Genomic DNA, 15753 nt, shown 5'->3' with positions numbered 1-15753 from the left:
CAGCACACCTGTGCAGGTAGGAGGCAGCCTCTCAGGCGCTCTGTGGCCGGCGTGGCGGGTGAGACAGGCACCTGACTGGCCTTCTCCCCAGGAAGTTGGTCCCCTTCCTCAAAATCAGACACTGCACTGTGCCTCCATCTTCTGGCACAACGAAGCTGGGAAACCAAATTGAAAAATGGGTTGACAGACGCTGGGCAGAGGCGAGGCACAACAACATGACCATCCTGGGAAGCCTGGCCGAGAAGCTCCCTGAAAGTGGTTGGGGCCACCGGGTTCTGAGTGAGGGTATGGAGCCCAGGTGAAGTGGCATCCTGGGACCCGTGTCCGTGGCTGTCCAACAGTGCCAGGAATGCCAACTAGCCCTCCACCTGGCCCCACTCAAAGTCCAATTGGCCCTTCGGAGCCTGGAGTCTTTCATCTGGGCCTGACCAGGCGAGAGCTGTGGCTGGTGTGGCTGGCCTGCAGGGCTGAACATGGCAGTGGGTGCTGTGCTGGGGATGGGGGTCAGTGTGTGGGTGTGGAGGGGGGACCTCAGTGAGGGAATCTCAGGTGCCAGTCAAGCCGAAGTCAGTACCATATGCTGGAACCCTCTGGGAAGCAAGATGCCCACCTTTGGCATCCTTACTTTCCTTCTCCACATGAGGAAGCTGAAGGTCTTGGCCTGAGCTGCCCAGCTTCCCGCAGCCACCCTGTGCCTGCATGGGTATGCCTAGAACTGCGATCAGCCATCTGGCTTGGGCCTACCAGGGAGCTATGTCCAGGCTTGAGTCCTCTCCTGGGCCCAACTTTTCCTGACCCACTTAAGTGACTGCTGTGCCCACGTGTGGGCTTCCTAGGCAAACAGCAAGGTCCTACTGTATACCACAGGGGACTGTATTCAATGTCCTGTAATAAACCATAATGGAAAAAGAAAATGAAAAGAATACATACATACAGTCATCAAGACAGTATGGTACTGGCACAAAAACAGAAATATAGACCAATGGAACAAGACAGAAAGCCCAGAGGTAAAGCCCACGCACCTATAGGCACCTTATCTTTGACAAAGACGGCAAGAATATACGATGGAGAAGGGACGGTCTCGTCAATAAGTGGTGCTGGGAAAACTGGACAGTTATGCGTAAAAGAATGAAATTAGAGCACTTCCTATCACCGTACACAAAAATAAACTCAAAATGGATTAAAGACCAGAAACTATAAAACTCTTAGGAGAAAACATAGGCAGAACACTGTATGACATAAATCACAGGAAGATCCTTTATCACTCACCTCCTAGAGCAATGGAAATAAAAACAAAAATAAGCAAATGGGGCCTAATTAAACTTGAAAGCTTTTGCACAGCAAAGGAAACTATAAAAAGGTGAAAAGACAGCCCTCAGGATGGGAGGAAATAATATCACATGGAACAACTGAGGAAGGATTAATCTCCAAAATATACAAGCAGCTCATGCAGCTCCATACCAGAAAAACAAACAACGCAATCAAAAAGTGGGCAGAAGGGGCTTCCCCGGTGGCTCAGTGGTAAAGAATCTGCCTGCTAATGCAAGAGACAGTTTCGATCCCTGATCTGGGAGGACTCCACATGCCGCAGAGCAATTAAGGTTGTGCGCCACAACTATTGAACCTGTGCTCTAGAGCCCACATGCCCTAGAGCCCATGTTCCACAACAAGAGAAACCACAGCAATGAGAAGCCCGTGCAGTGCAGCTCGAGAGTAGCCCCCACTTGCCGCAACTAAAGAGAAGACTCAGCACAGCCAAAAATGAACGAATCAATAAAATTATTTTTTTTAAGTGGCAAAAGACCTAAACAGACATTTCTCCTGAGAAGACATACAGATGACTAATAAACACTTGAAAAGATACTCAACCTCGCTCATTATTAGAGAAATGCAAATCAAAACTATGATGAGGTATCACCTCATACCAGTCAGAATGGCCATCATCAAAAAATCTACAAACAATAAATTCTGGAGAGAGTGTGGAGAAAAGGGAACCCTCTTGCACTGTTGCTGGAAATGCAAATTGATATAGCCACCATGGAGAACAGTATCAGTTCAGTTCAGTTCAGTCGCTCAGTCGTGTCCCAGGAGAACAGTATAGAGATTCCTTAAAAATACTAGGAATAAAGCTACCGTATGACCCAACAATCCTGCTACTGGGCCTATACCTTCAGGAAACGATAATTGAAAAAGACACGTACCCCAGTGTTCATCGCAGCTATGACATGGAAGCAAGCTAGATATCCATTGAACGATAAATGGATAAAGAAGCAGTGATACATATACACAGTACAATCTCACTCAGCCATAAAAAGGAATGCATGTGACTCAGTTCTGATAAGGTGGATGAACCTAGAGCCTATTATACAGAGTGAAGTATGTCAGGAAGAGAAAGACAGATAACGTACATTAATGCATATATATGGGATCTGGAAAGGTGGTATTGATTAACCCTCTGTAGAGCAGCAATGGAGACACACATAGAGGACAGAATTACAAACACAGGAAGAAGGAGAAGGTGGGACAGATGGAAAGAGTAGCTTTCAAAGGTATACATAACCATATATAAAATTAGATAGCCGGTAGAAATTTGCTGTATGATGCAGGGAGCTCAAATCTGGTGCTCTGACAACCTAGAGGGGTGGGAGCAGGTGTGAGGTGGGAGGGAGGTTCAGAAGGGAGGGGACATACATATACCTATGGCTGATACATGTTGGTATATAGTAAAACCCAATAAAGTATTTTAAGCAATTATCCTCAAATTTAAAGTAAATAAAAAAGGAATACATACATATATGTATAACTGAATCATTTTACTGTACAGCAGAAACTAGCACAACATTGTAAATCAACTGTATTTCAATTAAAAAAAAAAAGTATCAGCTCCTTTTCTGAAAGAGGCCTTGAGAATCTGAGAACAAATCACAGCAAAGTCATCTTTCTTTGCTTTGCCAGTCGGGTTCTGCCCACCCACGAAGCCCCGGGGGAGCTCTGGGCCCCACCGTGGTCAAGGGAAGCGCTTCATGGCTGGACCCGTGGTGAGGATCCCTGGACCCTGGCATGGGCCATGCTTCTGGTTCTAGACACCGACTCCCAACTGGTTGGCCACTGTGCTGCTTGGCAACAATGTCTTCTGCTTTTGAGCTTTTGCTAATGTGTCACAATTACAGAAGCACAGTGATTCTGGATTGACAGCTTCTCGTACTATGGAAATGTCAACAAAATTTTAAGTGAGTTTGGTTGGAAGTCACCTAAAGTTCAACAGTAGGGACTGGTGAGTAGACTAAGAAACATCCGTGTGAGGTACACTCAGGCTGCCTTGAGATCACCTTGTAGAAGAGCAGAGTGACAAGGAAGGAGATCACAGGGGCAGTGTGGGAGACTAAAGGGCCCATGGCACATCTGCATCGGAAGATAGAAAGGCTGGGTAAACGCCTGAGGATGCCCTGCCATCACCTCCAAGGTGAGGCGCAGCGGGTGCTTCTGCTCTTTGGATTTTCAGTATTTTCCCAGTTTTAAACTAAATAGCTATTACTTCCTAAACCAGGAAAAGAGAATAATTTAAAAAAATAAATGAAGTGCATTTTGCTACAGTTCTAAACATGGTTAGGTTTATATTCTTGTATAAATAAAAAAAGCTGCTTTAAAAATTTTTTAAATAACTAAATAAAGGACTTCCCTGGAGGTCCAGTGGTTAAGACTGCACTTCCACTGCAGGGGGCATGGGTTCAAGCCCTGGTCAGGGAACTAAGACCCCACATGCCACATAGTGTGGCCAAAAAAAACACAAAACTTGCTTTTACAAAATTTTAAAATAGACTTTATTTTCTAGAACAACAGTAGACACACAGAAGAAATTGACTGGAAGAGCTCCTATATTCCTCACATCCAGAGTGTTCTATCGGAAACATCTTTCAGAACAATTGTTACAATTAATGAGACATTGGCATATCATATCAATACATTATTATTAACATTTATTCAGGTCTCCTCAGGTTTAACCTCATGCCCTCCGGCTGCTCCAGGACCTCGCCTGACCTCACATGACGAGTAGCCATCACGTCTCCTTCAGCTGCTCTTGGCCAGGAGGGTCTCTCAGACTTTCTTGGTTTGAATGACCCCAGTGGTTTGGAGGAGGGCTGGGCAGTGATGCACAAACTGTCCCTCTGCTGGCCTATCTGATGTTTTTCTCGTTATTAGTCTGGGCTTGTGGGTTTGGGGAGGAAGACCACAGAGGGGAAGTGCCCTTCTCATCACGTCCCCCTAGGGCCGTGCTCTCAACATGACTCCTCACCTTTTGCCCTTGATCACTTGGCTGAGGTGTGTCTTTCAGGTGTCACCTCTGAGGAGTTCCTCTTTCTTTCTCCCCCTTCCCATCCTGTTCTCTCTGGGGAGAGGACCCACACTTGTGGCCCACACTTAAGGGGAGTGTATTCTCCCCCTCCTTGAGGGGACAGTATCGACATAAATTATTTGGAGTGCTTCAAAGAGGTTGGTCTTTCCTCTCCCACTTAACTTTCTTCAATTATCTACTTATATCAGGATCGACTTGAGGACATTCATTTTATATTTTGGGTTACAATCCAAAACTACATTTTTTATTCTGTTGCTCAAAGCCTTCCAAGTGTGCCTTGACATACCCCATCAGTGGGGGTTGGGGTTTGTTTTCAGCACCTCCTCACTGCAGGCACTGCAAGATATCCCAGGCTCATCCTGCGCATTTCTCCCCAGCCTTAGAACCAGGTGTTTTCCAAGAAGCCCTGGTTCCTGTTACTGGAGACGGTGTAAGAGACCAAGATCTGGACTTTTCTGGTGGTCCAGTGGTTAAGAATCTGCCTGCCAGTGCAGGGGACAAAGGTTCGTTCCCTGGTCTGGAAAGATTCCATATGCCTCGGGGCAACTAAGCCCATAGGCCACAACTACTGAGCATGCACTCTAGAGACTGAGAGCAGTAACTGCTGAAGTCTTCGGGCCCTAGAGCCCATGCTCTGCAACAAGAGAAGCCACTGCAATGAGAAGTCTGAGTGCCGCAGTGAAGAGTAGCCTCTGTTCGCTGTAACTAGGGGAAGCCTGGGCAAAGCAATGAAGACTCAAAGTAGCCCAAAAAATTAAATTAAAAAAAAAAAGAATTGGCCACTTCCACTCCAGAGGGCATGGGTTCAATCCCTGGTTGGGGAACTGAGATCCTACCTGCAATGTGGCTCAGCCAAAAAAAGAAAATAAAAATAAAAGAAGTTGAGACATCAGGGTAGACAGTTCCGCCTATCACTTTGATCATGCACTGAACACTACAGGTTTGACATCACTCACTCGCCTTATGGGTCCCAGGCTCATTTTGCCAATGGTACCCACAGTACTTTGGCCACCTGATGTGAAGAGCCAAATCATTAGAAAAGACCCTGATGCTGGGAGAGATTGAAGGCAGGAGGAGAAGGGGACAACAGAGAACGAGATTGTTGGATGGCATCACTGACTCAATGGACATGAGTTTGAGCAAGCTCTGGGAGATGGTGAAGGACGGGGAAGGCTGGCGTGCTGTAGTCCATGGGGTTGCAAAGAGTCGGACATGACTGAGCGACTGAACAACAGCACTCGCAGTAAGGCACAGACGCTGGAGGTAAGCTAAGCCTCCATCCTTCTTTATCAGGAACATGGGGAGAAAGGATTTATTCATTTGGTGAAATCCCATTGGGCCTAACCCACAAGTATCATGTTCAGTGGGCCTGGCACGCCCGAGACACACAAAGCCACCCTGTTACTCTTCTCAGTCTACCTCATACAGAGTAAGGCATCTGTCTGTGCCGATGTCACCACCTGCTGCCCTTCTCCACACAAAGAACTGGCCTCCAGCCAGCGCCTCTGGGGTCCCTCCCCCAGAGGCCCAGCTCTGACCGCAGCATGGACCCCTCCCTCCATGCAAGTCTCCCTTGGTAGGTGAAGGCCAGGTCCCTTTTGGGTCCTCCCAGCCCCCATCACCGACTCGATGGACGTGAGTTTGAGTGAACTCCAGGAGTTGGTGATGGACAGGGAGGCCTGGCCTGCTGCAATTCATGGGGTCGCAAAGAGTCGGACACGACTGAGCGACTGAACTGAACTGAACTGAGCCCCCTCTCCCACTGGAAGGCCACTGTCATGCTGGGAACCCTGTTCATGCCTCTCCAAAGAGGCTGCTCCCCAAGCCAGCAGCCACCCCAGGGTCCCCCTTCTTTCATCTTCAGCCTTTGGCCACACCCCTCCCTGACCTCACTGTCTCCCTGGGTCAGTGAAACCACAAATGGGCCATTTAAGCTCCCCTTGGGGAAGCCAACTTCAGTGGGTCCAGAGCTGGTCAGACTTCAGGGCATACTCCCAGTCTTGGGGGGCCGTTGAGAGGATGAGGTCTCCGTGATGCTCCCCACTCTGGGATTGAAGCTGCAGGCTGCCTGAGAGAGACTGGGTGGTCAGAGGCTAGGAGCAGGGTCCAGGCATGAATCCTTCCTCTGTCCCTTCACATAGCCTCTTCAGGCCTCAGTTTCTTTTTTAAAATTTTTATTAAGATATTTGGCTGCATCAAGTCTTTCCTCTATCCCTTCGCATAGCCTCTCTGGGCCTCAGTTTCTTTCTTTTTTTAATATTTATTAAGATATTTGGCTGCATCAAGTCTTTGTTTCAGTATGTGGGATCATTTGTTGTGGCTGGGGGTGCGGGGGGTGGGGGCTTAGTGGCCTCAAGGCATGTGGGAGATCTTAACTCCTCAACCAGGGATCGAACCCGTGTCCCCTGCATTGGGAGGCAGATTCTTAACCACTGAACCACCAGGGAAGTCCCAGGGCCTCAGTATCCCAATTTGCAAATTGAGGCTTGTAATAAGACCTACTTGCTGGGCACCGGGGGAATCAGGGTGTCATGTGTGGGGGGCACCTAGTGCAGGGAACGCTGAGGAAGCCAGGTCTGTTGGAGAGTCATGACCCGGCCACCTTTGGAGGGGGTGCTTATCAGTATGTCACAAAACCCACAGGGGCTCACTATCTTCGATGCACATGCCACCTCGGGGTGCCTCCATGGAGATGCCGGCCCGTGAGCCTGTATGCAGTGGCGCTGACACAGACTAGTCACGCGGCCCTTTGTACCTGAAGACAGTATGAAGCACAGAGCTCACTGAAGACTGGGAATGTTCTCTTCAGTCCTAAGTTGCAGCAGGAGGTAGAAACCAGGCAACGAGTGTATGGTGTGCAGTCACACGTGAAGGACAAGATTGTGTCTATGTGTGTATGTTTGTGTGTGTGTGTGTATGTGTTTATGGGGAGGCTGTGTCCTCTGGGACTAACCACAGAAGCAGAGTCAAGGGCTGGCCTAGAGGGAGAATTTTCACCCTCCAAAATTCTGCCTCTTTCAAATTCTGGACCATGTGCATGTGTGATGTTGTGAAAATAAATATAATACAAACTTCAAAGAATGTGCTAGCTGGGTAGGGAGTGTTTTGTGATGAAGTTTTGAAAGTGGAGGTTGCTGTTGGAGACACAGCACTGTCGATGTACAAATGCCGAGTCGTGCCCCTAGAAATGGAGGAGGTGTGGCGTGAATGTCACCCCAAGATCAAAATAAAGAGGAAAGGGAGCTTCAAACCATGCTGGGGGCTTGTCTGAGACAGGCCCGTTACTGCTGTGTGTGGAAAGGATGAACAGAAGGAGCAGGGGTTGGAAAAGGCCCCGGAGTCCCTCTCAGCTTCTCCCTGCTGCCCGGGGTTTGTAGGGGTCCGGGTCAGGTCGGGGTGTGAAGCAGCCAAAGTACCCCCTCAAATAAACACGTCTCCAGGGTGAGGCTCTTTTGTTATCTTTTCTTCATTATTTAAAAAAAATATGTTACAAAACAATATCATTCACTATATATTTCTTGCTTATTTTTCTTTTTTTAAAAAATTAATAAAAAAGTCACTTTATAAAATAATACAAAAGGGCAGGAGAGGCTGGGGAGCTGGGCTGGGGGAGTATGCCTTCTGGGCTGGAGGCTGAGGAATCCAGTGCTTCTGGCTCCCTACCGTGGGTTGGAGGTGGAGGGAGTATGGGGCGGTTAGGAATGAGGCGATGGGGATGGGGGGTGTCAGGAGGGCGGGGCAGGAGGGGGCCAAGGACCACAGCCAGGCTGATGGCAGGTCCACCATCTCTGGCTGGGGCCCCTCAGAGGCAGTAGGAGAGAGACAGTGAAGGTTGCCAAGGGAGGGTGTCCAGACCCAGGGTGGGGATGGCAGGGGCCCTGCGGTCCTAGGAGGGCAGGAGGGCCTGGAGGGGAGATGGCCGGGGCGAAGGGCCCTAGCTTCCGCTGCTCAGCATCCCCAGCAGTTTACTGGGCTCCAGGCCCTGCTGCTGTGCTACCGTCTGCACGTCGAAGCCCATGTGCATCAGGAACTGGGCCACATTCATCTCCTGCCCCGTGAACTGGTCCCGGATGGTGGGGCATGAGGGGTTGCAGTGGGGCCAGGGGCAGCTGTCCACCAGGTGGATGGGGCAGCCCTTCAGGGGGGCTTTGTTGGCCTTGTGGCTGTCGTGGAGGCTTCGGTCCCAGCAGTGCAGCGCCCGGGGCAGCGAGGTCCCCTTCACTTGGACGTCTGTCCAGTGGCTGCAGACAGAAACCCAGGTTGGGGATCACTCGGGTGTGGCCAAAGCAGGGGACGGCATTGCCACCACTGAGTTCTTGCCACACAGCTGGTTGTGCAAGTGGTTTTGAAAACCCTCAGAAGAAGCCAGAGCTGGGGAGGCTGGTGGGCAGGCCTGCTGGGGATGGGGGCGTTGCAGATGTCTGGATTGAGAGCCATGGATAAAAGCTGTTCTGGGGCCAGGGGGCACTGACCTTCGGATGATGATCTCGTGAGAGAGGCAGGCGGGGGCAAAGCTGGCCCTGTTAGGAAGAAGGCAACCTGTGAGCAACCACATCACACCTCAGCTCCTTCCCCACCCCAAAGCGCATAGGTCACAGCTCCTCTCCTGGGAGGCTGTCCCCTACCTGGCTCCTACTTCCCTCCTGCTGCTTGCTGTGTTGGCCAGTGGCTCCCCCTACGCCTTATCCCCACCAGCTCCCAGGTGCCCTATTAACCCCTGTCCCTTTCTGCCTCCAAATCCTGCTCAGAGTAGGGGCTCTGCTGGACAGGTGAATATTTGTTTTTTTAATAGACTTTAGTTTTTCACAGAAGCTTTATGTTCACATTGAAATTGAATGGAAGACATAGATTCTTTTTCATCCCCTGCTCTTATCCATTCACAGCCTCCTCCATCATGAATATCCCCCACCAGTTGGTATGTTTGTTACAATCAATGAACCTAGATGACACATTATCACCACCCAGAGTCTGTAGTTTACATCAGGGTTCATCCTTGGAGTTGTACTGTCTATGAATCTGGACAACCGTATAATGACACATGGGCTTCCCTGGTGGCTTAGATGATAAAGAATCTGCCTATATGAAGGAGGCCAGGCTTCAATCCCTGGCTTGTGAAGGTCCGAGGGAGACGGGAACAGCTACTACTCCAGTATTCTTGCCTGGAGAATTCCATGGACAGAGGAGCCTGGTAGGCTACATGTCGCAGTCGGACATGACTGAGCGGCTAACGCTACTACGACTGCAATGACATGTGTCCACCGTTGTACCATACAGAGCAGTTCCTCAGCCCTAAACATCTACTGTTCTCCACCTATTTATACCTCTCTCTCCCAACCCCTGGCCACCACTGATCTTTTTACTGTGTCCACAGTTTTGCCTTTTCCAGGATGTCATAGGGGCTTCCCAGGTGGCACAGTGGTAAAGAATTCGCCTGCCAATGCAGGAGATGCAAAAGACTTGGGTTCGATGTCACAGAGTTGGAATCACACCACATGTGGCCTTTTCAGACTGGCTTCTTTCACTTGGTAACATGCATTTACAGTTCCTCCTCTTTTCGCGGCTCAGTTGCTCACTCCTCTCTAGCGCTGGGTAGTACCCCTTTGTCTACATTGACCACAGTTTATCACCTCAAGGACCCCTGGGCTGCTTCCTGTTTTCCATCTTTGCGGCCTCTCTTTTCAAGTCAAGTGGTTTACTATGTATCTGGGGGGCCAAGTGGGGTCCCCACACACTCACGGCACATCCTTGAGTGTGTTCCGCAGCTCACGGCCCAGGTTCTGGATGTACAGCCATTGGCCCTCCTGCACCGGCTGCCCCGTGAGGTGCACATTGTCCACAGTCAGCTGGGCCTCGTCAAACAGCCACTGCACCACGAACACCGGGCCTGGGGGGATGGCTCAGCTGGGCCTCGCCTCGGAGCTCTGCCCCCCACCCCAGGCTCCAGGGGCAGAGGCCAAAGCCAGCTCCACAGCAGGCTTACAGCCCAGCCAGGCCCTGGCTACAGAGTGCTGGCGACTAGTCCCCCTGGCACGCTGCCTTGAAGAGGTGCCTCGTTCCCTCCTCCCACCTTGGCCTGGCTCCAAGGACTCCGCTTTGACCAAAACATGGCGATTATGTTGCTTCGAGTGTGGTGCTGGCGAGGGACAGCCAAGGCCCCACGCAGGGACAGCACTGGGATTCAACTCCAAGGCACGTTCCTCACCGTGGGTGTGGTCAGCGTAACCAACCATCCTAGTTTGCTTTGAACTGAGTGGACTTTTAGTGCTAAAACTGAGAAAGTCCTGGCCAGGCTCAGATGACTTTGTCAACCCTTCTTGGGTGTGGCAATGGTCTCTGAGCCTAGCCTCTAAGGACTGGACTCCAGGCTGGGTTTCCAGCAGACACAGAAAGGCTGGACACCCACCGCCAAACCCCACCCAGCCCCCCCCCCCCACCTCCCTGCGTGCCCACTCACAGCGCAGAGTTGGGTAGACTTTGTAGCCAAAGAAGCAGTTCCATTCCTCGCCCTCCTTGAACTGGCGCCGACAGCGCTCCGGGACCACCCCGTTCCAGTACCTAGGCCACACACTGCAGGTTAGGCTGCTCTCCCCCCTCCCACCCAGCCCCCACGAGCTCCTCCACCCCCTGATGCCACCCAATCCCAGGCCCTCTGCACAGAATGGGCCCTCCCTCCCGGGGCACCTGATGCCCCGGCGGATGGCCTCTGTGGGCGCGCAGGTGATGGTGTCGATGCAGTCTGTGCGGCGGTACTGCTTGTTGTCCAGGAACCAGCCGGAGTCAGCCAGTCCCCGCACCTGGATGGCTGGATAGCCCAGCTCCTCCAGCTGCTCGGCCACGCGGTCCACGTTCAGCAGCACCCCCGTGCCCCCCGCACTGCAGGGAAGGTGGGAGGTCAAGCCGGGCAGATTGAGGAAGGACACTCACCCACCAGGCCTGCCCAGCCCCAGCCCATTCCCCAGGGCACAGGGAGCCAAGAGCATTCTGAGCTGCCACCACGTTCTGGGTTCGTGTGTAAGGCCCCTGGGCCCTTCCAGGTCTTGGAGGCAGAGAAGGGCTGGCAGAGCTCCAGGCACTGACACAGAGCTAAGTGTTGGGTCATCTCACTTCCTCCCACCCCTTCTTCCCTCCCCCCCTTCTCACTCTCTGACTCAGTTCCCTTATCTGAAAATGAAGGTGAACTCTGTGGTCCAGGCCCCTCTGTCCATTCCTTAGACAACCCCTGAGTCCCCTACTGGGATACAAGCCCACTGGGATACAATGAAGTGATCTTGCCTACAGGGACCCCAGCCCTTGGCGGTGCATTGGTCCACAGCTAGCCCCTAGTCAACTGCCTAGGTCACTGTGATCCAAAGCCTCCCTCACACCCAACAACCACGGAGGCAGAAGCGTCTGCGGGACAGCTTCCAGCCACATGGCATTCGGGAGCCAAACCTCAGAGATGCCCCATGTTGCTGAGCCTCCTGGCCATGCGTCTGCCCTGGCTCAGCCCCATCTTCTCCCTTCCATCCACACTCCCACCCCAGCCCCTGCCCAGCCCACCTGCTCCCTGCCAGCAGCAGCACCTTGGCCCCACTCAGCCCTTTGCCCAGGAGCTCTCGCACAACCTCCCGGATGATGAGGGTGCCCATGAAGGCGTACTCATCTGCACAGAGAAGGAGAGCTGGCTTCAAGTGGTGGCCTGGACAGCCAGTCCTCCCATCCCCAGGTTGGAAGGAGGTCAGGTATAGCTGGGTGTCTGGAGGGTCTTCCACAGGATGGGAACAGGGGCAGGGGTAGATTGAAGGAAGGTGGGTCAGGTACACAAGACTGTGCTGGGGGCCCTTCCTCGGGGAACACCTAGGAGTGAGGAACCCCCTCCCCCAGTGTCAGGCCAGCCATGGACAAGCCAGGCAGTGGGCGCTGGGGGCGTGCACCCTGGGACACACTATCGAAGGGTTAGAGGGAGTCACAAGGCTGAACGTCTGTATTTCCCCACAAGTGCTGTCCTCCCTGCCCTGCCTCTGTGGGGGTGGGGGGGAGGGGGTGGAGGGGAAGGCATGGGACTCACTCTTCTCAGACTTGGATGAAGCCCCACTCCACACATCGCTGGAGCAGTAGGGGATGAAGCTGTGACACATGGATGGTGTGAGCCTGCCATGCTCCTCTGTTGCCCGAGGACCCCAGGAAGGATCACCCTCCTCGGGAAGGACTCCTGAGGACAGGACCTCCCTAGGAAGGACCTCTCCCAGGACCAGATCCCCTTAAGGACAGGATCCCCCAGGATGGACTTCCCCTAAGAACCTCTTAGGAAGGAGCCCCCAGAAAGGACCCCCAAGACAGGACTCCCCTCCCCCAGAAAGGATCTTCTGGCTCCCTCTTACACCATGTTGGCGTTCCACCAGTGGGGGTTCTCCTCTGGCTGGGAGGACAGGATCCCTGTGCCTGTGACAGGGAAGAACAGAGGCAGTAGGTCTTTTTGGTGGGAGCAGGGCATGCAGGCAGGGGTGAAGACTACAGGAAGGTAAGCGGATGTGGAGGGATCCTACCAAGCTCCAGCAAGGAGGTGGGTGGTGACACCCACCTGAACTAAGGTTGCCGGGGAAGTGGGGAATGGATGGGTTTAGTTACTCCAAGGAGTCTCCATGACCAGGACGCCCAGCCGGGCTGTGACTTTTGGACATGACCCTCAACCTCCCCCCCTTCCACCAGCTACTTTGACCAGGGACCAGCTCTGTACTGTGTAGCCAGGGTGAGCCCTGGGAAGTTACCTGTGGAATAAGAATGAAATGTTAGAGTGAATGTTCCCTAATCTTGGTGGGGTGGGGGACGGATGGGGTGGGGCCTCTCTGGGGATCTAGGGAATGAAGGAGAAGAAGCTTCTTCCAGGACTTCCAATTATGAGCCCCTTTCCCTTCCCCTCGCCTCCTGGGGATTCCTCGGCAAACCCTGGCGCGCTGACCTGTGCGAGTGCGGGGCCAGTCCTTGGAGCTCATGAGACGCCGCATGGTGTCATATCGGGAGTCGCAGTTCTCCCGGTTGAAGCAGTACCAGCCTCCTGCGGGCACAGCCCACAACCTCAGGGTCCAGTGCCGAGGGGACCCTCCTCTTGCCCCGCTGCATCCGCACCTGAGACTCACCTTCCAGAAAGAGTAGCCATCGCCGGCTGCCCTTGGATTCCTTCAGGTAGTAGCTGCAAGGGAAGTGAGTGGAGTGGGTGGTCATGGCGGGGGGTAGGGGGGACGGCGAGCGGGGGCTGCAGGGTCCAGCTCGGGGAGATAGGGGTCATTCCACCTGTCGCCGGGCACGCGCCGGCCGCACGGGGGCGCCAGCGGACAGGCCCCCGAAGAGCGCGCCTGGCCGGGCCAGCGGCGGTCAGTCCCGGGAGGTGGCGCTCGCGAGGCGGGGAAGGGCGGCGAGGGGCTGTGTGGTCCGTGGAAAATCCCCACGGCCCGCCCCGCGCGGGACCCGCTGTAACCCCGGCGCAGGCGGCCAGGCGGGGTGGGGGGTGGGGTCTTCGCCAGGGCTCCAGATCCTCCTGGGATGCGCAGTGGAGCTTGGAGAGTGAAAAGCACTCTCGAGGGTGCGTGGGGCAGGGGGACGGGGTCGCACAGGCGGGCGTGGAGGGGCGCGGGCGCCATCGAAGCGGCGTCTCATCCTTCCTACCAAGGTCGGACCTAACGTCGTGTTCCTCAGGCTGTGCAGTCACTTGAGGGCATGGGCAGCCCTAACCCCTCCCCAACCCTCAGCCTCGCATCCTTCCTTTATCTGCTAGGGGCTGGAGAGGGGGTGAATGCCGCACCCCAGGTCCTTCTGTCCCACCTGCGCCCCCTGTCTATTCCTCCGGCTGGCTGGATCTCTGGCAGTCCCAGCAGCAGCCCGGAGCAGACGGGGCGAGTTGAGCTGGGATGGGGGTGGAGGTGCGGACGGCAGGCGTCTCTCCGCCCCGCTGTGTCACCTCCTCTTGCTGGAGTCAGGGCCACTCGCGGACTGCCATCTCCCCGCCCAGGGAACGAAGAACGCGAGCACAGGGACTGGGTACCGGTGGCCGAGGGGTCAGTGCCCGGGGCTGGCCCAGGACCAACGCTGCCCCAACCCCCGCTCAGCTAGTCGCCTAGCAGGGCCCTACCCGGAGCCAGCGCCTCCGAGGCCCGACGGGAGCCCTTTCCCTTGTGGGCGACCACCGCTGCGGCCAGCAAGGACGGTCCAATGCAGGCTCCGTGCGTCTGAGCGGGGACAGGGAGGCGGGTGGTGCGCACCCGCTGGCGACCAGGCAGCCGGCGGTCCCGGGGCCACCGACGGGGGCTCGCTGGTCGCGGCGGGCGGGTGCAGGCCTTACCCGGCCGGGCTGCCGTCGTTGCAGGTCACCGACGTGTTGAGCAGGAGGTGCAGGCGCAGGTCTTCGTTGAGCTGCTGCGCCGAGCAGGGGTACAGGGACTGCGCCAGGCTCTTGACCTGTGCCATGAAGCTGTCCATGTTGCCCTCCACGGCCGTGAAGTCCAGAGGGAAGCTCTCCACCGGTTGCCCGGCTGCCGGGGCCGCCTCGGCCCGCGGCGGGGGCGGCGGCGGGGGTGGCTGCTGGCCTCGGCGCCGCCAGGTCTTCCTGCCCTCGCCGCCCCCGGCCCAGTGCAGAAGGCCCAGCAGCAGAAGCACGCGCACCCCTCGGCCCATGGCCGCACCGCTCGGGCCCGCGGCCACCTGCGGAGAGCAGGAGGCGTTGAGGCGGCGCGGCGGCGAGGGCGCCAGGCCGGGGGCGCCCGGGCCGCGGCGCGCCAGCCGCGCCTGCTCGCTCGCCCCGCTCCCCGCGTTGGGCCCGGCCGAGGAGGCGCGGGCGGCTCGGCGTCGAGGCTCTCGGGGCCGGGCGCCGTCGGCCTGGGCAGCTGGGACTCCGCGCGCGGCCGGCCGAGGGCAGCGCAGGGTCTGGGTGCGCTGGCTCCGGCCCGCGCCAATGAGCGGCGGGGGCCGAGCCTGGGCGTAGTTTGCGGGGGCCGCGGCGGCCCGGGTGCCCGCGCGTTAGATGTGCCGCCGCCGCCGCCGCCCGGGCTCGGCGGAGGGGGAGGGGGCCGCGCTCGCTCTTTTCTTGGCGGAGGCATCGCCTTTTCTTCCCAAACCGCAAGCCTGACGGAGGGGCCTGGACTACCCCGCCGCGGCCGCCGGAGGCGCTCCCGGCCCGGCTCCGTGGGGGGCAGCGCGGCCCGGCAGCCCCGGCGGCTCATTCACCGCGGCCAGCCCGGCGCCGCCGCCCCCGCCCCCGGGCGGCTGGAAGGGGCGGCGCACGGGGGCCAGCGGGGAAGGAGCGGGGTTTTTCCGCGCGAGGGGGAGCTCGGTTGGCCACGCGGCGGGTCGGCCCGACGGGCTGGGGGCGCAAGGGGAGCGCTCACCTGAGCCGCCGGGGGCCCTTCGCTCCCGCCGCCCAGGCCCAG

General features: G+C 55.7%; 1 protein-coding gene across 1 annotated transcript; it reads right to left on the bottom strand.

Annotated features, from left to right (window-relative positions):
- Window positions 1–7852: 7852 nt before the first annotated feature.
- Window positions 7853–15067, bottom strand: NOTUM (notum, palmitoleoyl-protein carboxylesterase). The gene is made up of 11 exons (XM_061392537.1): window positions 14670–15067; window positions 13471–13523; window positions 13293–13388; window positions 12715–12775; window positions 12402–12460; window positions 11894–11996; window positions 11036–11227; window positions 10809–10909; window positions 10091–10238; window positions 8827–8874; window positions 7853–8595 (listed from the first exon to the last, which is right to left on the bottom strand). Exons 1-11 carry the CDS (start codon window positions 14999–15001, stop codon window positions 8289–8291), a joined length of 1500 nt encoding a protein of 499 aa, XP_061248521.1. The 5' UTR covers window positions 15002–15067; the 3' UTR covers window positions 7853–8288.
- Between the last annotated feature and the right edge of the window lie 686 nt (window positions 15068–15753).

The sequence above is a fragment of the Bos javanicus genome, chromosome 19 (genome assembly GCF_032452875.1).
Source record: "Bos javanicus breed banteng chromosome 19, ARS-OSU_banteng_1.0, whole genome shotgun sequence".
Taxonomy (NCBI): domain Eukaryota; kingdom Metazoa; phylum Chordata; class Mammalia; order Artiodactyla; family Bovidae; genus Bos; species Bos javanicus.
Note: the sequence above shows the minus strand (reverse complement) of the source record. Positions and strands in the feature narration are given on the sequence as shown.